The following is a 22009-nucleotide window of genomic DNA, read 5'->3' as shown; positions in this document are numbered from 1 at the left end:
GACTTGTGGCTTACAAAGTGCTACAATAAGCGACCGGATGGCTTCTTTAGAGCACGCAAAGCTCTGCTTGTGATGGATAGCATGAGAGCGCACATCACACCACAGTTAAAAAATAAATTAAAAGTTTTCAACTCCATACCTGCCATCATCCCTGGAGGCTTAACCAAAATACTCCAGCCACTTGATATCTCCGTGAATAGGAGCTTTAAGTCAGTTTTGCGTAACCTGTGGGAGCAGTGGATGACGGATGGAGAGCACAGCTTCACGGCAACCGGGAGAATGCGCCATGCAACTTTCCTGGAAGTCATTGAATGGATCGACAAAGCATGGGCTTCAGTGACAACCGCAACCATCCTGTCGGGATTCAGAAAGGCTGGAATAATTGGAACTGCAACTGACGACGAGTCTGATGTAAGCGACGTAGAAGAGGAAGCGGCGTCTTGTCTACCTGCCGAGTTGGGGGAGTTGTTCAAAAGTGACACCGAGGATGAAGATTTCCTTGGATTTCGTGATTCGGAATAAAACCTGATATTTTGGTAAACGTGTTAGCATGTTCTTTGTGCTATATGTTGTTTGGTGTTGGATTTTATCAAATAAATTTTCCCCAAAAATGCGACTTATCCTCCAGTGCGACCTATATATGGTTTTTTCTTCTTAATTATGCATTTTTTGGCTGGTGCGACCTACAATCCGGAGCGACGTATAATCCAAAAAATACGGTATTTCCCCGATCTTTGGGACTTCGCCATTAGCCAATAGGAGCATAACTTTTACTTTCTAGTTTGGCATTTAACCAATAGACGCTGAGAGGCAGTTACAGCCAATGGCGTGTGAGTACTCCAGGCTCGGTCCAATGAATGGGCGAGTAGAGATGATAAATCCAGCCAATAGGACGCTAGCAAATCGCGTGCGTGACTGCAGCAGGCGCTTCCGGCCTCGCGTCGCCGATTCCCCGACCGGCTGGTCCTCCTACGTTTTTACCGCAATGGCGAAGCTGCAGCAGTTCTACGCGTTGCTAGGGAACCTGATGAGCCCTGACAACGCGGTCAGGAAACAGTCCGAGGTGAGCAGAGGAAGCGCGGCGCTTTAACCGCGTGGAGTTCGGGCAAGTGTCCGGTTAGCTAAAGCTAGCAGGTTAGCCAAAGCTAGCAGGTTAGCCCAAGCTAGCGTCGCTGTGTGGCTCCACGTGCAGTGTAATGGCAACACCGAGTAGCTAGCGCTAGCTTCCTCCACCGCGTTGCGTAGTTGTGGGGAAATGAATGTCGTCACCGGTGGAACCGACTCGTGACACCGCGTGTGCGCGCGTTTCCCACCGGGCCGGTTCAGTGCGCCGCGGAATCTTGTCAGCGTTGCTAGTCGGTTTAGCGAGAAGCACCGGGGACTAGCGTAACGCCGCTTAGCCGCCGCTGCTGCGCGTTTCTCTGCAGAGACCAGACACGCAGACGTGCACGTTAACGTGCGTGTTAACGTGCGTGTTGAGTGACGTATTCAGGTGTGGTTCGGAGCCCCCGTCCTTTCCAGGGTTCCCCTAATGAGCAGTGATTATCCGGGTTGTTTCTAGTGCTCGAACGGGTCACGCTTCGTGGGTTCCGCGTGTTGACTATTGCTCAAAGGTCGGGTCAGCGCCTCTGTGGGTTCGTTTCTGTGAGGATTTGTTTGGCCTTTTCACTTTCCTGCCGCCGCCATGTATTGTTACGCGGGGGGGGGGGGGGAGGGGGGGGTTGGGTCGCTTCATGCATTTCAGTCAGTTTGATGGGCTTTCTGGTCACGTGATCATGTCGGTCTATCCGGAAATCTCCCTGACAATAGTAGCGAGTGTGGGTCTGTGATTGTTGGTGACCTTTGACCCCCGCACGTCTGAGTGAGTTTGATTTAAAGGAACGTCTTTACTGACATCGGGGGTCTGATTACTCTTGCCTATGAAGTGTATCTTTGATACTGAATCGGTTTCTGGATACGTCCGCGTCGCCTAATCCACACAGATTAACAAACATTAATTTGGAATTACAAGCATGTGGATTATCAATCGCGTTTATTTCTTGTGCGTAAACCGTCTGTTTCTTTGTTTGTTTTTCACAGGAGGCCTACGACACGATTCCAGGCCAGGACAAGATCACGCTGCTGCTGCAGGCCGTCAGAGACGCGTCTGCTGCGGAGGAGGTGAGAGCGGACGGGCTGGGTTCTGGTCGGAACCGGCCGGGTTCTGGTCGGAACCGGCTGGGTTCTAGACGGAACACAGTGAGGCGGGGCTTCACTCGAGCCGGTGCTTCTGTGTCCTCAGGTCAAGCAGATGGCGGCGGTGCTGCTGCGGCGGCTGCTGTCGTCGTCGTTCGAGGAGATCTACCCGGGCCTGACCCTGGAGATGCAGGCCGCCATCAAGGCCGACCTGCTGACCATCATCCAGCAGGAGGCGTCGCCCAACATCCGCAAGAAGGTGTGCGACATCGCGGCGGAGCTCTCTCGCAACCTCATCGGTACGGTTCGTCCCGCGAGCTCGCCGGGTGTCGGATTCTCTCGCCGCTCTGGCGGTCACGCCGCTCTGGCGGTCACGCCGCTCTGGCGGTCACGCCGCTCCGTCGGTCACGCCGCTCTGTTGCGTCCCCAGATGACGACGGGAACAACCAGTGGCCGGAATTACTCAAGTTCCTCTTCGCGTCTGTGAACTCGGACGCCGTCGACCTGCGCGAGGCGGCCCTGCACATATTCTGGTAGCCGTGCACGCCCTGAAACTCACGTCCGTGCACGCTCGAGCGGCCTGGGTGTTCGGTGCTCACGTTGCCCCCCCCCCCCTTAGGAACTTCCCCGGGATCTTCGGGAACCAGCAGCAGCATTACATCGAGGTCATCAAGCTCATGCTGGCTCAGTGCATGCAGGACCAGGCCAACCCGCAGGTCAGACCCCCCCGCCCCCCCCGGCCTCCTGGCTTTGCTTCGTTCTCATTTCGTTTCCTGTGAACGCCGCTTCAGATCCGAACGCTGGCCGCTCGGGCCGCGGCGTCCTTCGTCCTGTCCAACGAGGGCAACGCGGCGCTGCTGAAGCACTTCGCCGACCTGCTTCCCGGCCTCCTGCAGGTGAGAGACCGGCGCCGGCGTCGCTTTACAGGCTCCGCGACCTCTGACTCGGCGCCGCCTCTATTCCCAACCAGGCCGTGAACGAGTCGTGTTGCCAGGGAGACGACTCCGTTCTCAAGTCCTTGGTGGAGATCGCCGACACGGCGCCCAAATACCTGCGGCCCAACCTGGAGGCGACTCTGCAGCTCTGCCTGAAGGTGTGTCTTCGTTACGGTGGGGGCTTGGCGGTATGCTAACGCTAACCTCCGGCCGGCTGGCTCCGCCTCTCTCCAGCTGTGTGCCGACACCAACCTGACGAACATGCAGAGGCAGCTGGCGCTGGAGGTCGTCGTCACCTTATCGGAGACGGCGGCGGCCATGTTGAGGAAGCACACGGACATTGTGTCCCAGAGCGGTGAGGACCGCGCCCGTCCGAGCAGCGACCCCGCCCCCCCCTCCTGAGTCGTTCCATCCCGTGTCTCTAGTTCCACAGATGCTGGCTATGATGGTGGACCTGGAGGAGGATGACGATTGGGCGATGGCTGATGAGCTGGAGGACGACGACGTCGACAGGTAGGGACTCGAGGACAGTTTGAGGTGGAGGACAATTGTTCCCCGTCGGCAGGTAAAGGCTGCTGACGGGGAACTAGGGGTGACGGTTAGCCGTCCGCTAGCAGAGGATGTAGCAATAGCACAGTGAAGACACAAATATCGGAGCTGAAGCAGGCTAGCTAGCTAGCACGTACACAGGGCCAGCCAGCCAGCCAGCCAGCTAGCTAGCTAGCAAACATGCAGGCTAGCTAGCATGCAAATGCGTCTGTTTTCAACCTAAAATACCACAAATACGCATCTGAAAGACGAAATACGTTTTACCTGAACTGAAATTCCCCACATGTGAAAGATCTCTCTATTTTGCGTCATCCAGTTGTTTTAATGTTTGATCGTTCAAACGTAATTCAGCCGTAATCAACAAACGCTCGACGTGTCGACCAAATGAAAAGAAAACGGCGTAAACTTGATCGAGGTTGTTTGAGGAAGTTCATCGAAACATCCAAGATGCAACATCAGGACAAGAGAAGGCTTCAAAAGTACAAAAACAAGGACACATATACATTATATATATATACCATCGTGTGTGAAGGAGACGTGTCCTGCGATGTCCTCTGTCCACAGCAACGCCGTGGCTGGGGAGAGCGCTCTGGACAGAATTGCTTGCGGTCTTGGAGGAAAGATCATTTTGCCGATGATCAAGCAGCACATCACGCAGATGCTGCACAACGGTAAGTGACCCCCCCCCCCGAGCACATCTGGGCCGCATCTGTCTCGGGCCCACACCGCTCTGGACCATCTGAGGAGCGTCCATAGGGAGAAATCCCTGCTTGTGCTTCGTGCTGCGCTGCAACGCGGCCTGTGATTGGCCCGAATGTGAGGTGGACTCGATCTTTGTCTCTAGTGGACTGGAAGTACCGCCACGCCGGGCTGATGGCGCTGTCCGCCATCGGCGAGGGCTGCCACCAGCAGATGGAGGCCATCCTGCAGGAGATTGTCAACTGCGTCCTCCAGTACTGCGCTGACCCTGTAAGACGCGTCCTCGTCCTCTGAGTCTTTGTCCCGCGAGCTGCGGCCGCTTGTCTCACGCCGAGCGTCTCCACTTTGTCTCCAGCACCCCCGGGTCCGCTACGCCGCCTGTAACGCCATCGGACAAATGGCCACGGACTTTGCGCCGACGTTCCAAAAGAAGTTCCACGATAAGGTACCTCGAGGGACTCGTCCCGCTGTACGTCTGAGGGGGCGTGGCCATTCTAACTGGGCGGCGTCCTGCTTTTTTTTTTTTTTTAAAGGTGATCTCGGCCCTGCTCCAGACCATAAAGGACAAAAGCAACCCCCGGGTTCAGGCCCACGCCGCCGCCGCCCTCATCAACTTCACCGAGGACTGTCCCAAGTCCCTCCTGGTCCCCTACCTGGACAGTTTGGTGGAGCATCTTCACGTCATCATGGTGGACAAGCTGCAGGAGGTAGCGCAGTAGCGTGTTGTTGCCCCCCCCCCCCCCCGTCCCCCAGCGTCTCGAGCCTGTCCCCGTCTTTCTGCCCAGCTGATCCAGAAGGGCACCAAGCTGGTCCTGGAGCAGGTGGTGACGTCCATCGCCTCGGTGGCGGACACGGCCGAGGAACGCTTCGTGCCCTTCTACGACCTCTTCATGCCGTCGCTCAAGCACATTGTGGAGAACGCCGTGCAGAAGGAGCTGCGGCTGCTCCGCGGGAAGACCATCGAGTGCATCAGCCTCATCGGCCTGGCGGTCGGCAAGGAGAAGGTCGGTGCCGCCGGCGCCGCCGGCCCGCCGAGCTCTGCGGGGCGCGCTCGCCACGCGTGAATACTAAAACCCGGCGTGCTCTGACTCCAGTTCATGCCGGACGCCTCGGCGGTCATGCAGCTGCTCCTGAAAACCCAGACGGACTTCAACGACCTGGAGGACGACGACCCCCAGGTAGGGGGCGGTGCCTGTGCGTACGAGGTCGCTGCGGCGCCGCGCCGTCGGCCCCGCCTTCATGCCTTCTCCCTGGCTTAGATCTCCTACATGATCTCGGCCTGGGCCAGGATGTGCAAGATCCTGGGCAAAGAGTTCCAGCAGTACCTGCCGGTGGTGATGGGTCCCCTGATGAAGACGGCGTCCATCAAGCCAGAGGTGGCGCTGCTGGACAGTGAGTAGCGAGGGACAAAAAGCACACTGAGCCAATCAGACAGAGAAGGGATTTCGTACCGTGGCGCCGGTTGGATGCTAGTAGGCTACTGCTAACGACTTGGTTAATAGGTGTGTGGCTGTATCTGGGGAGGGGGGTGTTTAAATGTCCGACTCTGTCCCCGCAGCCCAGGACATGGAGACCGTTTCCGAGGACGACGGCTGGGAGTTTGTCAATTTGGGCGACCAGCAGAGCTTCGGCATCAAGACGGCGGGCCTGGAGGAGAAGGCCACCGCCTGCCAGATGCTGGTGAGACGTCCACGCCGGCTGTCTGCGTGGACGGCGAGCGGACGGCGAGGGGACGGCCCCGTCTCACGATGTCCGTTGCTGCAGGTTTGCTACGCCAAGGAGCTGAAGGAGGGCTTCGTGGAGTACACGGAGCAGGTGGTGAAGCTGATGGTGCCGCTGCTCAAGTTCTACTTCCACGACGATATCCTTTAATTTGCCGTCCGCCGAGGAGGTTGTGGGTTTGATTACGGAAAAATCTGAAGCCCGATCTTGATCTCACTTGGGTCCCGTTGAGTTTTGATATCTGGCTAAAAAAAAGACCTCGTAAGGCTAAAGGAGACCTCGTAAGTCGGTCATAGAGGAGGTCCGTGTGTAAATGCTCTACTGGGACTGCTGCGTTCCTGAACCGGCTCACGCGTGCGGGTCGCCGCGGCAGAGTCCATGCCGCTGCTGCTGGAGTGCGCTCGGGTCCGAGGGCCAGACTACCTCGCTCAGATGTGGCACTTCATGTGCGACGCCCTCATCAAGTCCATCGGCACGGAGCCGGACTCGGACGTCCTGTCGGAGATCATGCACTCGTTCGCCAAGGTGAGGTTCTTCACCGTCCCCGGTGTCTTTCCACGCGGAGCGGGTCCCGGTTGTGACGGGGCGTCTTCGTGTTCCAGTGCATCGAGCTGATGGGAGACGGATGCCTGAACAACGAGCACTTCGAGGAGCTGGGGGGCATCTTGAAGGGGAAGCTGGAGGAACACTTCAAGAACCAGGAGCTCCGGCAAGGTGAGTTCAGAACGGTCCGGTCGTCCTCGCTGCTGGCCGGAATTTGAACCTGTCGCAGGTGTACCGGAGCAGCCATCCCTTCTCGGTGCCTCTTATTGGGGGGGTCGGTTAAAACTGCGATTGAATACTTGTTTGTTGTTCGCAGCGAAGAGGCAGGACGAAGACTACGACGAGCAGGTGGGAGGAGGACCTTACAGGACGAGGCAAGTATTCCAGGTTGTGCTGAACGAGTCACCGGCCCAAAAGCACGACTAAGAAAGGACTCCCCCCCCCCCCCCCCCCCCCCAGGATGAGAACGATGTCTACATCCTGACCAAAGTGTCGGACATCCTGCACTCTGTGTTCAGCAGTTACAAAGAGAAGGTGCTGCCTTGGTTTGAGCAGCTGCTGCAGCTCATCGTCCAGCTAATAGTAAGTACTTCCTGTGTGGCGCTGGCGGACTTCCTGTGTGGCGTCTCGAACGTTGTCCCCTGCTTTGTGTCCAGTGTCCCAACCGGCCGTGGGCCGACCGACAATGGGGTCTGTGCATCTTTGACGACGTGGTGGAGCACTGTAGCCCCTCCTCCTTCAAGTACGCGGAGTATTTCCTGCAGCCGATGGCGCAGTCTCTGGGGGACTTGAGCCCCGAGGTTCGGCAGGCCGCCGCCTACGGCGTCGGCGTCATGGCTCAATACGGGGGCGAGAGCTACCGCCCGTTCTGCTCAGGTAGGACCTGCCCGGGTCCCGGCGGGGACGCAGCGAGGCTCCGTCGCCTCTCATTGGCTGATGTCCCCTCTCTCCAGAGGCCATGCCCATGTTGGTCCAGGTCATCCAGGCTGGCGACTCGCGCTCAAAGGAGAACGTCAACGCCACGGAGAACTGCATCTCCGCCGTCGGGAAGGTCGTGAGGTTCCGGCCGGAATGTGTCAACGTCGGCGAGGTCCTTCCTCACTGGCTCAGCTGGCTCCCGCTCAACGAGGACAAAGAGGAGGCCGCGCACACGTTTGACTTCCTGTGTGACCTCATAGAGAGGTAGCTTCAACTTAGCCTAAAAATCCTTGACGCACCTTAAAAGAGCAAGAACTTCGGTGATGGGGGGCTAGGAGAAACTTCCCATTAACAGGCGGAAACCTTGAGCAGAACCCAAGACAGACAGAACAGGTGCAGACAATCGATGAATCTCCAAGACGACGTTTAGCTGAAGCTAAAGCTAGAAATGCTAATGCTAGCACCGAGTCCACAATAAGGGAGGAATACGCTTCAGCTTATTAGCCTCACTAAAAGTAGCAACTTTAGCTCTATTGGAGCCATAACGAGGGCGGCGCAGTGGGTAGTGCTGTCGCTTTCAGTCCTTGACGTCTCCGACATCTGAGTTTGAGTGGGTTTGACGTAATTCGGAGCGTTTCATTGGTCCACTGTTTGCTCCACCCCCTGTCTCCATAGCAACAACCCCATCGTCCTCGGTCCAGACAACGCCAACCTCCCTAAAATTTTCGGCATCATCGCGGACGGCGTGGCCAACGAATCGGTGAAGGGGGAGGACGCGTGCAGCAAGCGACTGGCGAACGTCGTCCGTCAAGTGCAGGTGAGCGGCGCCGGGTTAGCCCCCCCCCCCAAGGCCGGGTTGGCCCCTCCGGCGGCAGTTTAACCCCTCCCGTGCCGGCTTAGCCCCTTCTGTGTTAAACAGAACATTGTGACTCTGACTTTAAACAAAGATGTGGACTCCTGTCCCCCCCCCCCCCCCCCAGGTGTCGGCGGGACTGTGGACGCGGTGCGTGTCGACGCTGAACGAGACGCAGCAACAAGCCATTCAGAACCTCCTGAACGCCGCCTGAGCCGCCGCCGCCGCTCTCATCCCTGCTCTCTCAAGCCCATGAAGAATAGCTGAACTCCTGGACCCCCCCCCCGCTCTGATCTGATCTGTGGTGTATGGAAACTGCACCCCCCCCCCCCCCCCTGCCCTTTTGTTCTTTGCATTCACATGGTCAGCTGTCCGGGGGGAGGGGGGGAAGCACCCAACTCAAAGACTTGGTTACCGGTCTTCGATCATGACCCCGCCCCTCCCTGATGTCTGATGGGTGCGCAGACGGACTCCTTTTCCACAACACTCAGTGGGGGGGGGGGGCAAATGGGGAGGGGCTAGAACATTCTAGAAATGTTGAAACCTCCGCCTGTCTCCTGTGAATTTATTTTTATTTGGTTTCACATTCGGTGTTTTCTGGGTGACAAAGGGGGCGTGTTTTAAAGGTTCATGGTGGGGGGGGGGGGGGTCCTCCAAATCCCTCCCCATAGCTGGCATGATCATCTCGTTTGCCAGGTGAGTCTGGAGGAACGAGACTTGTAGAGTTTGTCCATGTCCTCTATCATGCTGTCCATTTATGGGTTTGTCCTTTGCTGTCCTGCAGGAATGTGATGGAATTCAAAAAATGGCAACAATAAAATTATGTTTGAGATTCTGACGACGAGATTTCGTTTCCCTTTGACTCGTTTCGTGTTGCAGCGTCGGATGATTTTTGTCTTTAGGCTTTCTCTGTCAGTAAATCAACCACTTCACCCTGTCCTTTGCATCGTCCTCCCCAACAGCCACTCTCATGTCCTCCCTCACTACGTCCATGTCTCTTCTCCTGGGTCGTCCTCTAGTCCTGTTCCCTGGCAGTTCCCTCCTCAGCATCCTTCTACCGATATAGTCCCCGTCTCTCCTCTGGACATGTCCAGACCATCAAAGTCTGGTCTCTCTGACCTTGTCTCCAAAACGTCTAACCTTCACTGTCCCTCTTATTGTCTCATTTCTAATCCTGTCCAAGCTGGTCACTCCCAAGGAGAACCTCAGCATCTTCATCTCCTCCACTTCTAGCTCCGCCTCCTGTCCTTTCCTCAGAGACACTGTCTCTGAGCCGTCCATCATGGCTGTCCTCACCACTGTCTTGTAGTCCTGTCCCTTCGTCCTATCACAGAGCACACCTGATACTTTCCTCCACCTGTTCCAGCCTGGACGCACACGATTCTTCACCTCCTTTCCTCATTCTCTCCATCACTGCAGCAGATACTCGTCGTGGGAGAGTTTAACATTCATGCGTTCATCTCGTTGGCCAGACGGTGAAGTCACACGTTGGATCTGGTTCTCCACTGGAAACCATCAAATTCATCGCTTTTAAATTTGTTATCGGACCGTCGAACAGAACGCTTTCACTCGATGTCTGTCTGATGGCGCTATCGCTAAATTCAAAGTGATCCCATCAGCATTAAACTCTATCGAGCCTTAACAGAGGAGTCGTGTGGTAACTTTAGCCCCTCCCACAGATCGTCTTGCAGGTGGTGCTGAGGACTTGATGATCGCTCGACTCCGTCGCCCCTTTAAGAACTACAAAAGGAAAGCTCCGTGGTTTCGTTCTGAAATTAAACTTCACAAATGCATCGTTTGTTTCCTCAGGGCGGCCATGCTTTATTAAGACGGACAGCAAAGTTTAAATTAACGGTTTCAACCGGTCATTGGGGGGTTGCCCCCCCCCCCTGCAGCTTCCTGTGGGCAGAGACAACGTCCTAAAGGAAGTCCGTCGTGAATCCAGTCAAAGCTCCAACGTTGAAACAAACGTTCCCGGCGTCGACGATCCTTCATCCGTCTTCTCGGATGGTTTAACACATCAGTGTCCCGTGGATCAAAGCCGTGATGGAGCCTTTACAGGCGGGGGCGGGGGGGGGGCAGCTCTCATCTGGAACGCTACTGGAGCATGTCGACGAAAGCGTCAAACTCGTCCATGTTCTTCTCGTAAACGGCCAGTTTCTCCGGCAGCGAGTCCTGCGGACAGGAAGTTAGCCGATTAGCGACCCCCCCCCCCCCCCCCCCGCGCTCAAACGACTCGCTTTCAAAGGGCGCACGGTTACCAGGTCGTCGGCCATCGACTGGGAGCTGATGTGCAGCGAGAGGCTGGTCAGCTGGGGGGGGTTTTGGAACTCTCTGTAGAACGTTCCCAGATCCATCGGGAGCAAATCGTCTTTGGAGAAGGCCGGACGCTGCGCGCACGCACGCACACACACACACACACGCACGCACACACACGCACGCGCACGCACACACGCGCACGCGCACGCGCACGCACGCACACGCACACGCACACACCACAATTTAAGTCCCAAGTCGGTGTCTCTGTACTGAGTTCAGAGTACTCTCATACGTAAAACTGCAATACTACTACTTCAGTGGAAACGTCTACGTACGAAGTCCACCATGACGAAGTCGTCCTGCGGTCCCGATCCCTCCGAGCCCTGAGAGTGGAGGCTGGCCTGCAGGGGCGACGGACAGGAAGGGGAGTCCGGCGGCTGCACCTGAACGCAAACGCAAACACAATCACGACAACGACAACGACGACAACAACAACAACAACAACATCTCCGTCACAGGAAATCCAGAGTCACCATCGGGTCGCTGTCCTCGGAGTCGAGGCCTCGGGGAGCAAACGCAGCAAATGGCAGGTCCAGACTGGCTGCTGTCTGCGCACACGCACACGCACACGCACTGATTCACCTGCAGGGGGCGTGGGGCTCACCTGCGTGCGTCACACGGCTTACCTGCGTGCCGGGCTTGTTCACAAAGGCCCCCGTCTTCCTGGTGAATGCGTTGAGCGACTCCAGCGGGTCAAACGGGGAGTCGCTCCGCCCTCCTTCGCCGGCGCGCGTCAGGCCGTCGTCGCCGCCGCTGGGAAATCGGTGACATTTGAGACGGAGACTAAAACAAACGTCTCCCGATGACAGAGCGGGAAGCCGGCAGCCAATAGGAACGAGACGTACCTGCTGCCAGGTGTGTTGTTGGCATTCTCTGCTGTCAGATGGGTGTCGGCCCAATGAGGCTGGGCAGGAAGCAGCGCAACCCCGCCTTCCTTCCCAGCATGCAACATCTGGGGGCGAGATCCGGGAGGCGTGCAACGAATAAACGCCTTAACGGCGGCGCCGGGATGAGCGGGCGGGAGCGTCACGGGAGGGGAGGGGCTTAGACTGTTCGGAGGGTCTCACCTGAGAGGGAGGGGAGATGGAGAAGGAGGAGGTGCAGACCTCCTGCGAGTCCTGGACGCCTGGTCCTCCGTCCTCCTCATCCGGCGCTCTGGACACACAAACATTTCAATCCAGCTTTTTGGAGACGACATTAAAATAAAGAGGAGAAACAGAAGTAGGACCCTGACCAGTAGGTGGCGCACTGCTACTCTATTACAAGGAATGGCTTCCGCAGCGACATTGCTAAGTGTTGGACCGCTTGGCGTCAGTACGTAAAGTTCATATTGTGTGTACTGGTGATAGTAGTCACTATGCATGTACTTATTGTTACTACTAGCTACCGTAGTGACCGCGTCTTTGGCTAGTACGGTAACTGCGAGTATAACATGACATACACAAGCTGCAGATTGCTTCGTTACCATTTATTATACTGTATTCTCTCTATAATACTGCATTACATTTATACTTTTAAATAATATTATCCACGATGTTGTATTGATGGGACACGTTTGTGCGCGACGTTTGCTAGACGTGCCGCCGTCGACTTGATTCACTCCAACACTTAGCAATGGCGCCGCGTTCGGTGTACTACCTGTAGCTACCTGTAGTTGCAAGGCTGTCCCGCGCTGGCGGGCCGCTGGCCGCTGCAGGGAGGATCCACAAAGTGATCCACGATGATCCCCAGGATGGGAGCCGATCGCTCGAACTGTCTGCCGAAGACGACGGCCGATTAGCCGTGAGAGGCTAGTCCCTTAGCTGCGTTATAACATGTTAGTTACCTGCTGGACATGAACGCCAGGTTGGTGCGGTACGCACACGATAGCGTTACCGTGCCGACAGGCGTGCCCACGACCCCGACGCGGACGGTCTGAAACCCTAAACGACAAACGGCGTTTAGTTACTTTGATGCGAGTAAAACCTTTGACAGAGGAAACACGCGTTTAGCACATGGCTGGAACGTTACCTTCTCCTAAGCCGCCGAGCTGCACTTCCCCAAAGTAAATCCTAGGCGTGACAGAAAGACCGCAGAGACCAACGTCACACATCAGGCGTTTAGACCGAAGAGCAAACATCAAAGAAACACGGCTTGAAAAACGGACACGACCAAACTCATTTTCGCCGTTCGTGAGAGTTGGTAAAGCTTCGAGGCAGCGATTCCTTGGGAGTCGTTGACTTTCCCCGAGTTTGACTAACATTATACGTTTGTCTTTTGCCAGTATGGGAGAAAAAGCAAATTGTCCATCTACTGCCGGTCCAGCTCCCAGGGGACACCAGCGTCTTTTCGTGGGGGGAGTTCTTTTCGATACCGTCTACAAATGAGACCAGCCGTTGAGACACGAGCGCACCCACCTGTACAAAATGACGTAGTCGTGTCCCTGTTTCCTGGACAGCTTATAGGCAGGTGTTACTCTGGTGATTGCCAGAAGAGACTTCAGGAGGACAGACAGGCGATTGTAGACTGCATACGACACCTTAACGTCTTTGTCTGACCTGCAGCAGGAGACACGTCACACCCGAACGTTTCAGCAGCGTGTCGGTGGCGACAGGTCGCGATAACGTGAACATGACGACACAAGAAAGGATTGATTCCACCACTTATCCGGACGGCATGTCCCTCCTCCCGGCGGGACGCATCAGGAATAGATGCCCCAACTACCCCCACCGACTCCTCTGGATGTGTCCCCCCCCCTGGTGACTGAGCTCCTCCCCCCTGTCTCTCAGGGTGCTCCACGCCACCCTGCGGAGGAAACTCAAAGACCATCGGAGTGAGTAGGGACGCAGATTAAATAGTCCCCAAACCAGACCCCCTCCAGGCCCAAGAAATTCTGACCATAACGATTACGAACAGAACCGGCGATAAAGGGCAGCCCGACCGGATGCCTACATGCACCTGGAACAAGTCTCTGACTTTGACTAGAGCAGTGGTTCTCAAATGGTGGGGGGGGGGCGATGTCAGGGGGGGTGCCTGTGACCGCGGAGAAAATGTTTTTTTGCCTTACGAGAGTAAAGTGTAATTGCACATCCACTCCAGTAGTTGGCAGTGGCGCCCTGATTGTCAGAGTGCGCGCAGGGAGGATTAGCAGAAGAAGAGCGGTCGTAAACAATCTACGGTGGGAGAAGAAGAAAGACTTGACTTCCTCATTTTCTGTTGCAGACTAAGAAAAATGGTAATAAAGTTATTCTTTGTTGTAAGTTTATCTATATTTCTTTCTTTTTCATATTTCTTTGTATGTTAATAAGGACACAAGAGTGTTTTTTTTTCGGGGTGGGGGGGCGCGAAATGTTTTTTTCCACTCACTTTTCATTCATTTCCAGGCACCAAGTCTCCAACTCCATAGAGTCACCCTTAGTGGGGGGGAGGGGGGGGGGGGGGGGGGGGGGAAGAGACAACAAAAATGAAAATCCAGCCTCCTGATGCTGAAAGAAGAAATGCTGACGTTTTAGTCCACAAATATTTGATGAAGCTTCGAAGCGCCCAGTACGCCCCAAAAACGAAAAAGTCTGGTTCGGTGTGTTTCACGATGGGGATCCGTAAACGGGATCCCTGCCTGGTTTGAGGTTACAAGAACAACCACAGGAGGTCACTGTCGAGGGTCGATTTACCTCCGACGTCTTCAGAGAGATCTCGACACACATGGAGCGGCCGACGCCCGGGAGTTGGCCGGCCAGCGCCTTCTTGGCTTCATGAGTCACCTCTGGAATATCTTTTATGGCCAAATTAAACTGGAGGGAAATAATAAACAAACCATCTGACCGATGTAGAGAATCTCCCGCGGGACCGTTCATCCTGTAACGTTTTACAAAGACAAATGAAAACATGCTGAACAGCGTTACCCAGTCAGAGCCGGTAGGAGACGAGGACGAGCGAGTGTATATCTTCTCTCCAAGGCGAGCTTGGACGATCACCTGGACAGTCTACAAAGAAGAACAAAGACAGCAAATCTAAACCGGGCGCTCGCAGATCCAGGAGGACTAAAAAAAACTGTTTATGAACGAGCAATAAAAAAAAAAGAGTGGACACAGAGGCTCGCTGTTCTACTGGTCTCTTACCTTTAAAGCAAAGAACTTGATGAACTTGTCCAGGTCTTTCTTATCCTGGGGATTCAGGCCGCTGTCCATGTCGGCAAGACCCTAAAAACAGGACGGCTCATGACTGGAGTCCACTTTCACCAGAGAGACCTTTGGGACTTCAGCTATTACGGGTTTTAGGCGATGCCACAAGCTCATCCAGCCAAGAATGCTTTAATGCCAGAGATCATTATGTCATCAATTATTGTCATTTATTGTCATTTTGCATCAATTGAGTAATTTAATTTTGGTTTTATTGGTATTGTTAAATGTCGATGATTTATGTACGAAGGACTTTCAACGGAAACAAGACCGCAAGGGCTTTTTTGAAATGCTCCTCTTAGACAGGATGTTTGACTGTACTTGTACTGTAATACATGCTACTGTGTGACTGTACTTGTACTGTAATACATGCTACTGTTTGACTGTACTTGTACTGTAATACATGCTACTGTGTGACTGTACTTGTACTGTAATACATGCTACTGTGTGACTGTACTTGTACTGTAATACATGCTACTGTGTGACTGTACTTGTACTGTAATACATGCTACTGTGTGACTGTACTTGTACTGTAATACATGCTACTGTGTGACTGTACTTGTACTGTAATACATGCTACTGTGTGACTGTACTTGTACTGTAATACATGCTACTGTTTGACTGTACTTGTACTGTAATACATGCTACTGTTTGACTGTACTTGTACTGTAATACATGCTACTGTGTGACTGTACTTGTACTGTAATACATGCTGCTCTGTGACTGTACTTGTACTGTAATACATGCTACTGTTTGACTGTACTTGTACTGTAATACATGCTACTGTGTGACTGTACTTGTACTGTAATACATGCTACTGTGTGACTGTACTTGTACTGTAATACACGCTACTGTTTGACTGTACTTGTACTGTAATACACGCTACTGTGTGACTGTACTTGTACTGTAATACACGCTACTGTGTGACTGTACTTGTATTGTAATACACGCTACTGTTTGACTGTACTTGTACTGTAATACACGCTACTGTGTGACTGTACTTGTATTGTAATACACGCTACTGTTTGACTGTATTTGTACTGTAATACACGCTACTGTGTGACTGTACTTGTACTGTAATACACGCTACTGTGTGACTGTACTTGTACTGTAATACATGCTACTGTTTGACTGTACTTGTACTGTAATACATGCTACTGTGTGACTGTACTTGTACTGTAATACATGCTACTGTGTGACTGTACTTGTATTGTAATACATGCTACTGTGTGACTGTACTTGTACTGTAATACATGCTACTGTGTGACTGTACTTGTATTGTAACACATGCTACTGTTTGACTGTATTTGTACTGTAATACATGCTACTGTGTGACTGTACTTGTACTGTAATACATGCTACTGTGTGACTGTACTTGTACTGTAATACATGCTACTGTGTGACTGTACTTGTACTGTAATACATGCTGCTGTGTGACTGTACTTGTACTGTAATACATGCTACTGTTTGACTGTACTTGTACTGTAATACATGCTACTGTGTGACTGTACTTGTACTGTAATACATGCTACTGTGTGACTGTACTTGTACTGTAATACACGCTACTGTGTGACTGTACTTGTACTGTAATACACTCTACTGTGTGACTGTACTTGTATTGTAATACACGCTACTGTTTGACTGTACTTGTACTGTAATACACGCTACTGTGTGACTGTACTTGTATTGTAATACACGCTACTGTTTGACTGTATTTGTACTGTAATACACGCTACTGTGTGACTGTACTTGTACTGTAATACACGCTACTGTGTGACTGTACTTGTACTGTAATACATGCTACTGTGTGACTGTACTTGTATTGTAACACATGCTACTGTTTGACTGTATTTGTACTGTAATACATGCTACTGTGTGACTGTACCTGTACTGTAATACATGCTACTGTGTGACTGTACTTGTACTGTAATACATGCTACTGTTTGACTGTACTTGTACTGTAATACATGCTACTGTGTGACTGTACTTGTACTGTAATACATGCTACTGTGTGACTGTACTTGTATTGTAATACATGCTACTGTGTGACTGTACTTGTACTGTAATACATGCTACTGTGTGACTGTACTTGTATTGTAACACATGCTACTGTTTGACTGTATTTGTACTGTAATACATGCTACTGTGTGACTGTACTTGTACTGTAATACATGCTACTGTGTGACTGTACTTGTACTGTAATACATGCTACTGTTTGACTGTATTTGTACTGTAATACATGCTACTGTGTGACTGTACTTGTACTGTAATACATGCTACTGTTTGACTGTACTTGTACTGTAATACATGCTACTGTGTGACTGTACTTGTACTGTAATACATGCTACTGTGTGACTGTACTTGTACTGTAATACACGCTACTGTGTGACTGTACGTGTACTGTAATACACGCTACTGTGTGACTGTACGTGTACTGTAATACACGCTACTGTGTGACTGTACTTGTACTGTAATACATGCTACTGTGTGACTGTATTTGTACTGTAGTACATTACAGGATCAATTCGACACCTCGACTCTTTTTATGAACTTCACAATGAGGGAAACGAGAACACAACCAGGAACAAGCCGCTTATCGCCGCCCACAAGTTAATAACAAACGAGGCCTAAACCTGGACATGAAAGTGATCACAATAATTTACGGACCGTGACAACCTCGTCAGGTGATACGCATCACAACTAAATGAATCCACACAAAAACCCACACCCATAATTTCAGCGAACATGACTAAAACTGAATGTTTCTGAAAAAGAAGCTAGCATGCGGCTAATGCTAGCTAGCTTGGCTAGCTGCATACCACGCACTTTCACTGCGGAACAAGACCACGATACTTACAATTGCTTTGTCTCTCAGAGATGGAGCTTTAATGAAATCTAAATCAATTTAAAACACTGCGCTATGTTCAAGAAACATTTAAATCAAGATTTAAATGTTTACACGTCATCGCGACCGCTCCGGTTGTGTTTATCTTCTCCATGTCGACGTGTTTAGGTTGCCCAAGTTTCATCAACGCACTTTCGTTGTTTATTTTTTAAGCGGTCTGTTTGACACGATGTATAAATATAATATGAGAAAATTAATATCAATGAAAAATAAATACAATCACAAGTTATGATGCTATGGTACAAATAGTATACAGAGATACACTTGTTTTTTTATTTTCTTGACGAATCTGCGATTCCTGCTGGAAACGTATATGTTCCTGACGCTAGTCGGGAAATGCTGCATTGTTTTGTTTTTTAAGGTAAGCGCTACCTTCTTAATAGCGTGAATGAAGTTAGTTCTGCGTTCATTTATCATGACATACTTTATAGCGACCACGTCACGTGTCACTCGAATCATAGCATGCATGACCATCTGAAACGATTCGGGGGGAGAGGTCCGTGAAAGCTCAAATGCTAAACAGTTAGCATCGGCCGAACTTCATTCAGAGAAATCCATGTTCTTCCGCTTTGCGGGTCACGTGAGTGTCTGGAGCCGGTCCCGGCTTGCTATTGGCTTAGGCGGGGTACATTTCCTACTATAACCGGAACCAATTTCACACCTCGTACTCGTACCAAAACCGGATTTAGCAACCTAGCTTAGTCGCCGAACACTGGCCAATGAGAATCCGAGCAGGGCGGGTCATGACGTCACCATCTAGCCAAAACATTGCGAAGCGTGGAGAGTTTGGGGACACTCAATGACCCCAAAAAAATCTCTCTAAAATCACGTTTCCAGAATATCAGGATTCTATTTCTATTGTTTTTTAGACCACCCTAAACGCCAGATAGGATTCCTGCACAAGGATGCAACTTATTGACCGACGTAAACCCGTCTTGTCCACAGCATGGCCGTCTCTATAGCCATCTTAGACTGCGATCTCCTGTTACACGGCCGAGGACACAAGACCCTGGACCGCTTCGACCTGGACTCCGTCTCGGACGACTTCCTCCTCACGCAGTTCGGCTTCCCCCGGGAGTTTATTCTGTATCTGGTGGAGCTGCTCAGAGAGGTGTGTGTGTTTCTGACTCCCATTCGCCAGTTATGACCCGTGAACCGGCGCAGACGCTTGTTTTTCTGCCCCCCAGGCTCTCAGCCGACGCACCCAGCGGTCCAGGGCCATCAGCCCCGAGGTCCAGGTGTTGGCCGCTCTGGGCTTCTACACATCCGGCTCGTTCCAGACGTCGATGGGAGATACGATCGGAATCAGTCAGGCGTCGATGTCGAGGTGCGTGTCCAACGTGACCAGAGCCCTGGTGGAGAAAGCGCCCGATTTCATCACCTTCGACCGGTAAGGGGGGGGGGGGGGGGCTTATTATGAGAATATTAATACCCTGTGTATTTCATTATTTGTATGACATCAAATGAGAAGTAACAGAAACCACTGAATGTCCCCCCCCCCCCCCCCCCCCCGAACAGAGATGATCCGAGCAGAGAGCGGTCCTCCCAGGAGTTCCGCAGGGTGGCGGGGTTCCCGGGGGTTCTGGGGGTGCTGGACTGCGTTCAGGTTCTCGCGTGTCACTTTAGCTTCTCCGGAGCGCTTTGTGTTCTGCGGCCGGCCGAGCTGATCGTCGCGCTCCTTTCTTCAGGTCACGATCAAAGCCCCAAACAACGAGGACTCTTCCTACGTGAACAAAAAGGGCTTCCACTCCGTGGGTTGCCAGCTGGTCTGCGACGCCAGAGGATTGCTGCTCGGCGCCGAGACCTGCTGGCCAGGCGGACTCAAAGACGCCGACGTTCTCGAGAGATCGCGTCTCCGCCAGCAGCTTCAGGGCGTCCAGGACGGCTGGCTGCTTGGTAACGCGTGGATTTTAGACGCCATTCGAAGTCTGAGGTTGACCCACGATTCGATCGGATCTGATGTCTCCTAGGCGACCGCCGCTACCCTCTGAAGAAGTGGGTGATGACCCCAGTGGACTGCCCGGAATCCCCTGCAGAGTTCCGATACAATCTGGCCCACGCAGCGACTCACGAGATTGTGGACAGAACCTTCCGAGCAATCCAGACTAGATTTAGATGTCTGGACGGAGCCAAAGGATACCTGCAGGTATTGTGTGTGTGTGCGTGTGTGTGTGTGTGCGCGTGTGTGTGCGCGTGTGTAGCGCTTTTATCTTAGAAGCTACAGTGAAGAATTGAACCTGAAAAGGAAACTAAAGTCCTTTTTATCTGATCAGGTTGGCTTTTGGAAAAAAAAAGAAATATTATTTGATCTTTGTTTTGAGATTTGTTACGTGATTAAAAGCAGCCGTCTTTTATCTTTTATCAGTTGTTTTGGTAAATGATCACAAAACGGAGAAACCTCATGCGTCTGTTGGCTCGGAGGCAACTTTGATCAAGACTCAGCCGGTCTAGACAGATGGCCCATCCACAATGCGCCTTAGGTTCTGGTCAAGGGTTTCTGCCTGTTAAAGGGTAGTTTTTCCTGAAAAGAAACTGAGCGCCTCTCCTCTGCAGTATTCTCCAGAGAGGAGCTCGTCTATCCTGCTGGCCTGCTGTGTTCTCCACAACGCCTCCCTGCAGTCTGGCTTAGATGCCTGGACTCTGGAGCGGACAGACCCCCCGGAGCAACCCGACGGCGTCGCTCAGGGACCCGAGGAGCGCGACAGCGAGGCAGAGGAGCTCCGGAAACAGCTCATACTCAGAGACTTCAGCTGAGCTGCCAAAAGCCACGATCAGAACCACAATCAAGTCCACAGAGACGCTGTTGCTGATGCAGGTTTTTAATATTTTGCTGGTTTCTATTCTACCGACTACGCTAAGATAACATGGGTATATATGGGGGAACATGCAAGACGCTATAGAACAAGGAAATATGATACTGTCAAAGCAAATTCTTGGAAAGTGCTCGATTATTCTTTCCCATCAGACACGGAAAGGTTGAAATAATCAAGTAAAAAAAAAAAAGCTCTCCATCATCCTTTCTTAAACAATCGATTTCTTTTCCACAGGTTAAAACTTCAGGTCAGAAACAACGCATTTATATACACATAGGAAATTGTCATGACTTTTATGTACACGGGCGCACTGAGGGCCGACGTGGCGCGTTTGTGTGTAGCATGGGGGGGGGGGGGGGGGCACAGTGGAGGTAAGTAAGATGCTGGTTTTCATTGTAATACTGGGTGGATGACAAAAAGCGGAGCTAGTGGCATTTTATTCCTGGAATGTAATTGTCATCAATATATACACATTTTATACAGGCAGGAATAAATACAACATGCACTGCTGTCACACGAGCACGTTTTAATGCCAGCGTTGTGTGCGTCTCTTGTTCAAATCTGATGGTCAGGGTCATTTAAAAAAATAAAATACTTTCCTTTAAGTCTGCCTTCGTTTGAATGTTTGAGCTTCACTGTGCAAAACGGTAAATAGTCTGTAAATACGCATGACCAAACAGGCAGCGAAGGCGAAATAAGAGCTTAACAGATGTGCAGGGCTGTTTTTATCGATGTGTGATAAATGTCCTTGGATGACCTTGAAGGTGAACTCTCTTTTTTTTTTTGTAGACACGGCTGACGGCAAACGGTTTTCATGTAACGGCAGTGAAACCAACGGCGTTCGTCAAACTTCACGTTACTCTAAATGACAAAACACTTTTTTTTTTTTTTTGCTTAAATTGATATGCTCTTTTTTTATGCTCAGGATATAAGTTTTATTTTATTTTTTTAACATTTTTTCGAAAACAGAAACATAGAAACTATTCTTAAAAACAACTAGATTTTTTTGTTGCAATAATTAAAATATGCTCTTTTTCAATGCTGCAAATATATTACATACACAATTTTAAATTCCATAAAATATACTTTGATGACCTCAGCCAGGCCCCCTTCGACGGTCCTAGTTTGTGAAAATACAGGTTTTCTCTCGATAGATTTTATATTTTTTGTCAGAAACTAATTTAAATCCCAGAGAAGAATTTAAAAAGTGGACAAATAGACGTTTTACTCTTTTACGCAACTGTTAGCGGAGATAAAATTTTGTTCTACCTTGACTAACAGGTGTTCTGATTTAAACACTTCCAGGTTCATGGTTGTGAAAGTAAAGGCCAAGCAAGTGAACGGCCCTTTCAAATGGCACAGAGCTAGAAAAAATATTTGATGCTACGGTGACTCTAATTTAGCGAATATAGAACCGAACC

General features: G+C 51.6%; 3 protein-coding genes across 4 annotated transcripts; 2 read left to right on the top strand and 1 right to left on the bottom strand.

Annotated features, from left to right (window-relative positions):
* Positions 1-948: 948 nt before the first annotated feature.
* On the top strand, positions 949-9232 carry kpnb3 (karyopherin (importin) beta 3). The gene is given in 27 exon segments (XM_068756244.1): positions 949-1063; positions 2080-2160; positions 2282-2474; positions 2606-2708; positions 2795-2891; positions 2967-3071; positions 3146-3268; positions 3345-3465; positions 3536-3623; positions 4224-4330; positions 4504-4628; positions 4714-4803; positions 4892-5065; positions 5144-5362; positions 5453-5536; positions 5618-5750; positions 5917-6038; positions 6123-6219; positions 6433-6605; positions 6683-6794; positions 6940-6974; positions 6977-6997; positions 7083-7205; positions 7280-7499; positions 7577-7805; positions 8217-8358; positions 8522-9232. Coding segments are annotated over 27 exon segments (3282 nt in total). The 5' UTR covers positions 949-985; the 3' UTR covers positions 8609-9232.
* A 957-nt stretch (positions 9233-10189) lies between these two features.
* Positions 10190-17889, bottom strand: atg13 (ATG13 autophagy related 13 homolog (S. cerevisiae)). Of its 2 annotated transcripts, XM_068756268.1 has the most exons (16): positions 17728-17889; positions 14811-14891; positions 14595-14675; positions 14364-14483; positions 14059-14105; positions 13110-13250; positions 12724-12764; positions 12539-12635; positions 12362-12469; positions 11781-11868; positions 11559-11665; positions 11340-11466; positions 11187-11261; positions 10989-11096; positions 10656-10784; positions 10190-10569 (listed from the first exon to the last, which is right to left on the bottom strand). In XM_068756268.1, the coding sequence occupies exons 2-16, from the start codon at positions 14877-14879 to the stop codon at positions 10492-10494; spliced, it is 1416 nt and encodes a 471-aa protein (XP_068612369.1). In that variant the 5' UTR covers positions 14880-14891; positions 17728-17889; the 3' UTR covers positions 10190-10491. The 2 variants fall into 2 exon arrangements, with proteins under 2 accessions (XP_068612369.1, XP_068612370.1); XM_068756269.1 differs by lacking the exon at positions 11187-11261.
* Positions 17890-18721: 832 nt separating this feature from the next.
* On the top strand, positions 18722-21346 carry harbi1 (harbinger transposase derived 1). The gene is made up of 6 exons (XM_068756498.1): positions 18722-18886; positions 18963-19165; positions 19294-19381; positions 19464-19671; positions 19746-19921; positions 20329-21346. The coding sequence occupies exons 1-6, from the start codon at positions 18722-18724 to the stop codon at positions 20527-20529; spliced, it is 1041 nt and encodes a 346-aa protein (XP_068612599.1). The 3' UTR covers positions 20530-21346.
* The last annotated feature ends 663 nt before the right edge of the window (positions 21347-22009 follow it).

The sequence above is a fragment of the Brachionichthys hirsutus genome, chromosome 24, assembly GCF_040956055.1.
Source record: "Brachionichthys hirsutus isolate HB-005 chromosome 24, CSIRO-AGI_Bhir_v1, whole genome shotgun sequence".
Lineage (NCBI taxonomy): Eukaryota > Metazoa > Chordata > Actinopteri > Lophiiformes > Brachionichthyidae > Brachionichthys > Brachionichthys hirsutus.
This window is presented reverse-complemented; position numbering and strand designations above follow the sequence as displayed.

What these genes read in the sequence shown, in the direction of transcription:
- harbi1 (XM_068756498.1), top strand. Translation starts at nt 18,722, where the DNA reads ATGGCCGTCTCTATAGCCATCTTAGACTGCGATCTCCTGTTACACGGC. An exon ending in GATTTCATCACCTTCGACCG is followed by an intron (nt 19,166 to 19,293) that starts GTAAGGGGGGGG and finishes CCCCCCGAACAG; the next exon opens with AGATGATCCGAGCAGAGAGC. An exon ending in GGGTGCTGGACTGCGTTCAG is followed by an intron (nt 19,382 to 19,463) that starts GTTCTCGCGTGT and finishes TCCTTTCTTCAG; the next exon opens with GTCACGATCAAAGCCCCAAA.
- atg13 (XM_068756268.1), bottom strand. Translation starts at nt 14,879, where the DNA reads ATGGACAGCGGCCTGAATCCCCAGGATAAGAAAGACCTGGACAAGTTC. An exon ending in CTCCTACCGGCTCTGACTGG is followed by an intron (nt 14,484 to 14,594) that starts GTAACGCTGTTC and finishes ATTTCCCTCCAG; the next exon opens with TTTAATTTGGCCATAAAAGA. An exon ending in CTGGCGTTCATGTCCAGCAG is followed by an intron (nt 12,470 to 12,538) that starts GTAACTAACATG and finishes CGTCTTCGGCAG; the next exon opens with ACAGTTCGAGCGATCGGCTC.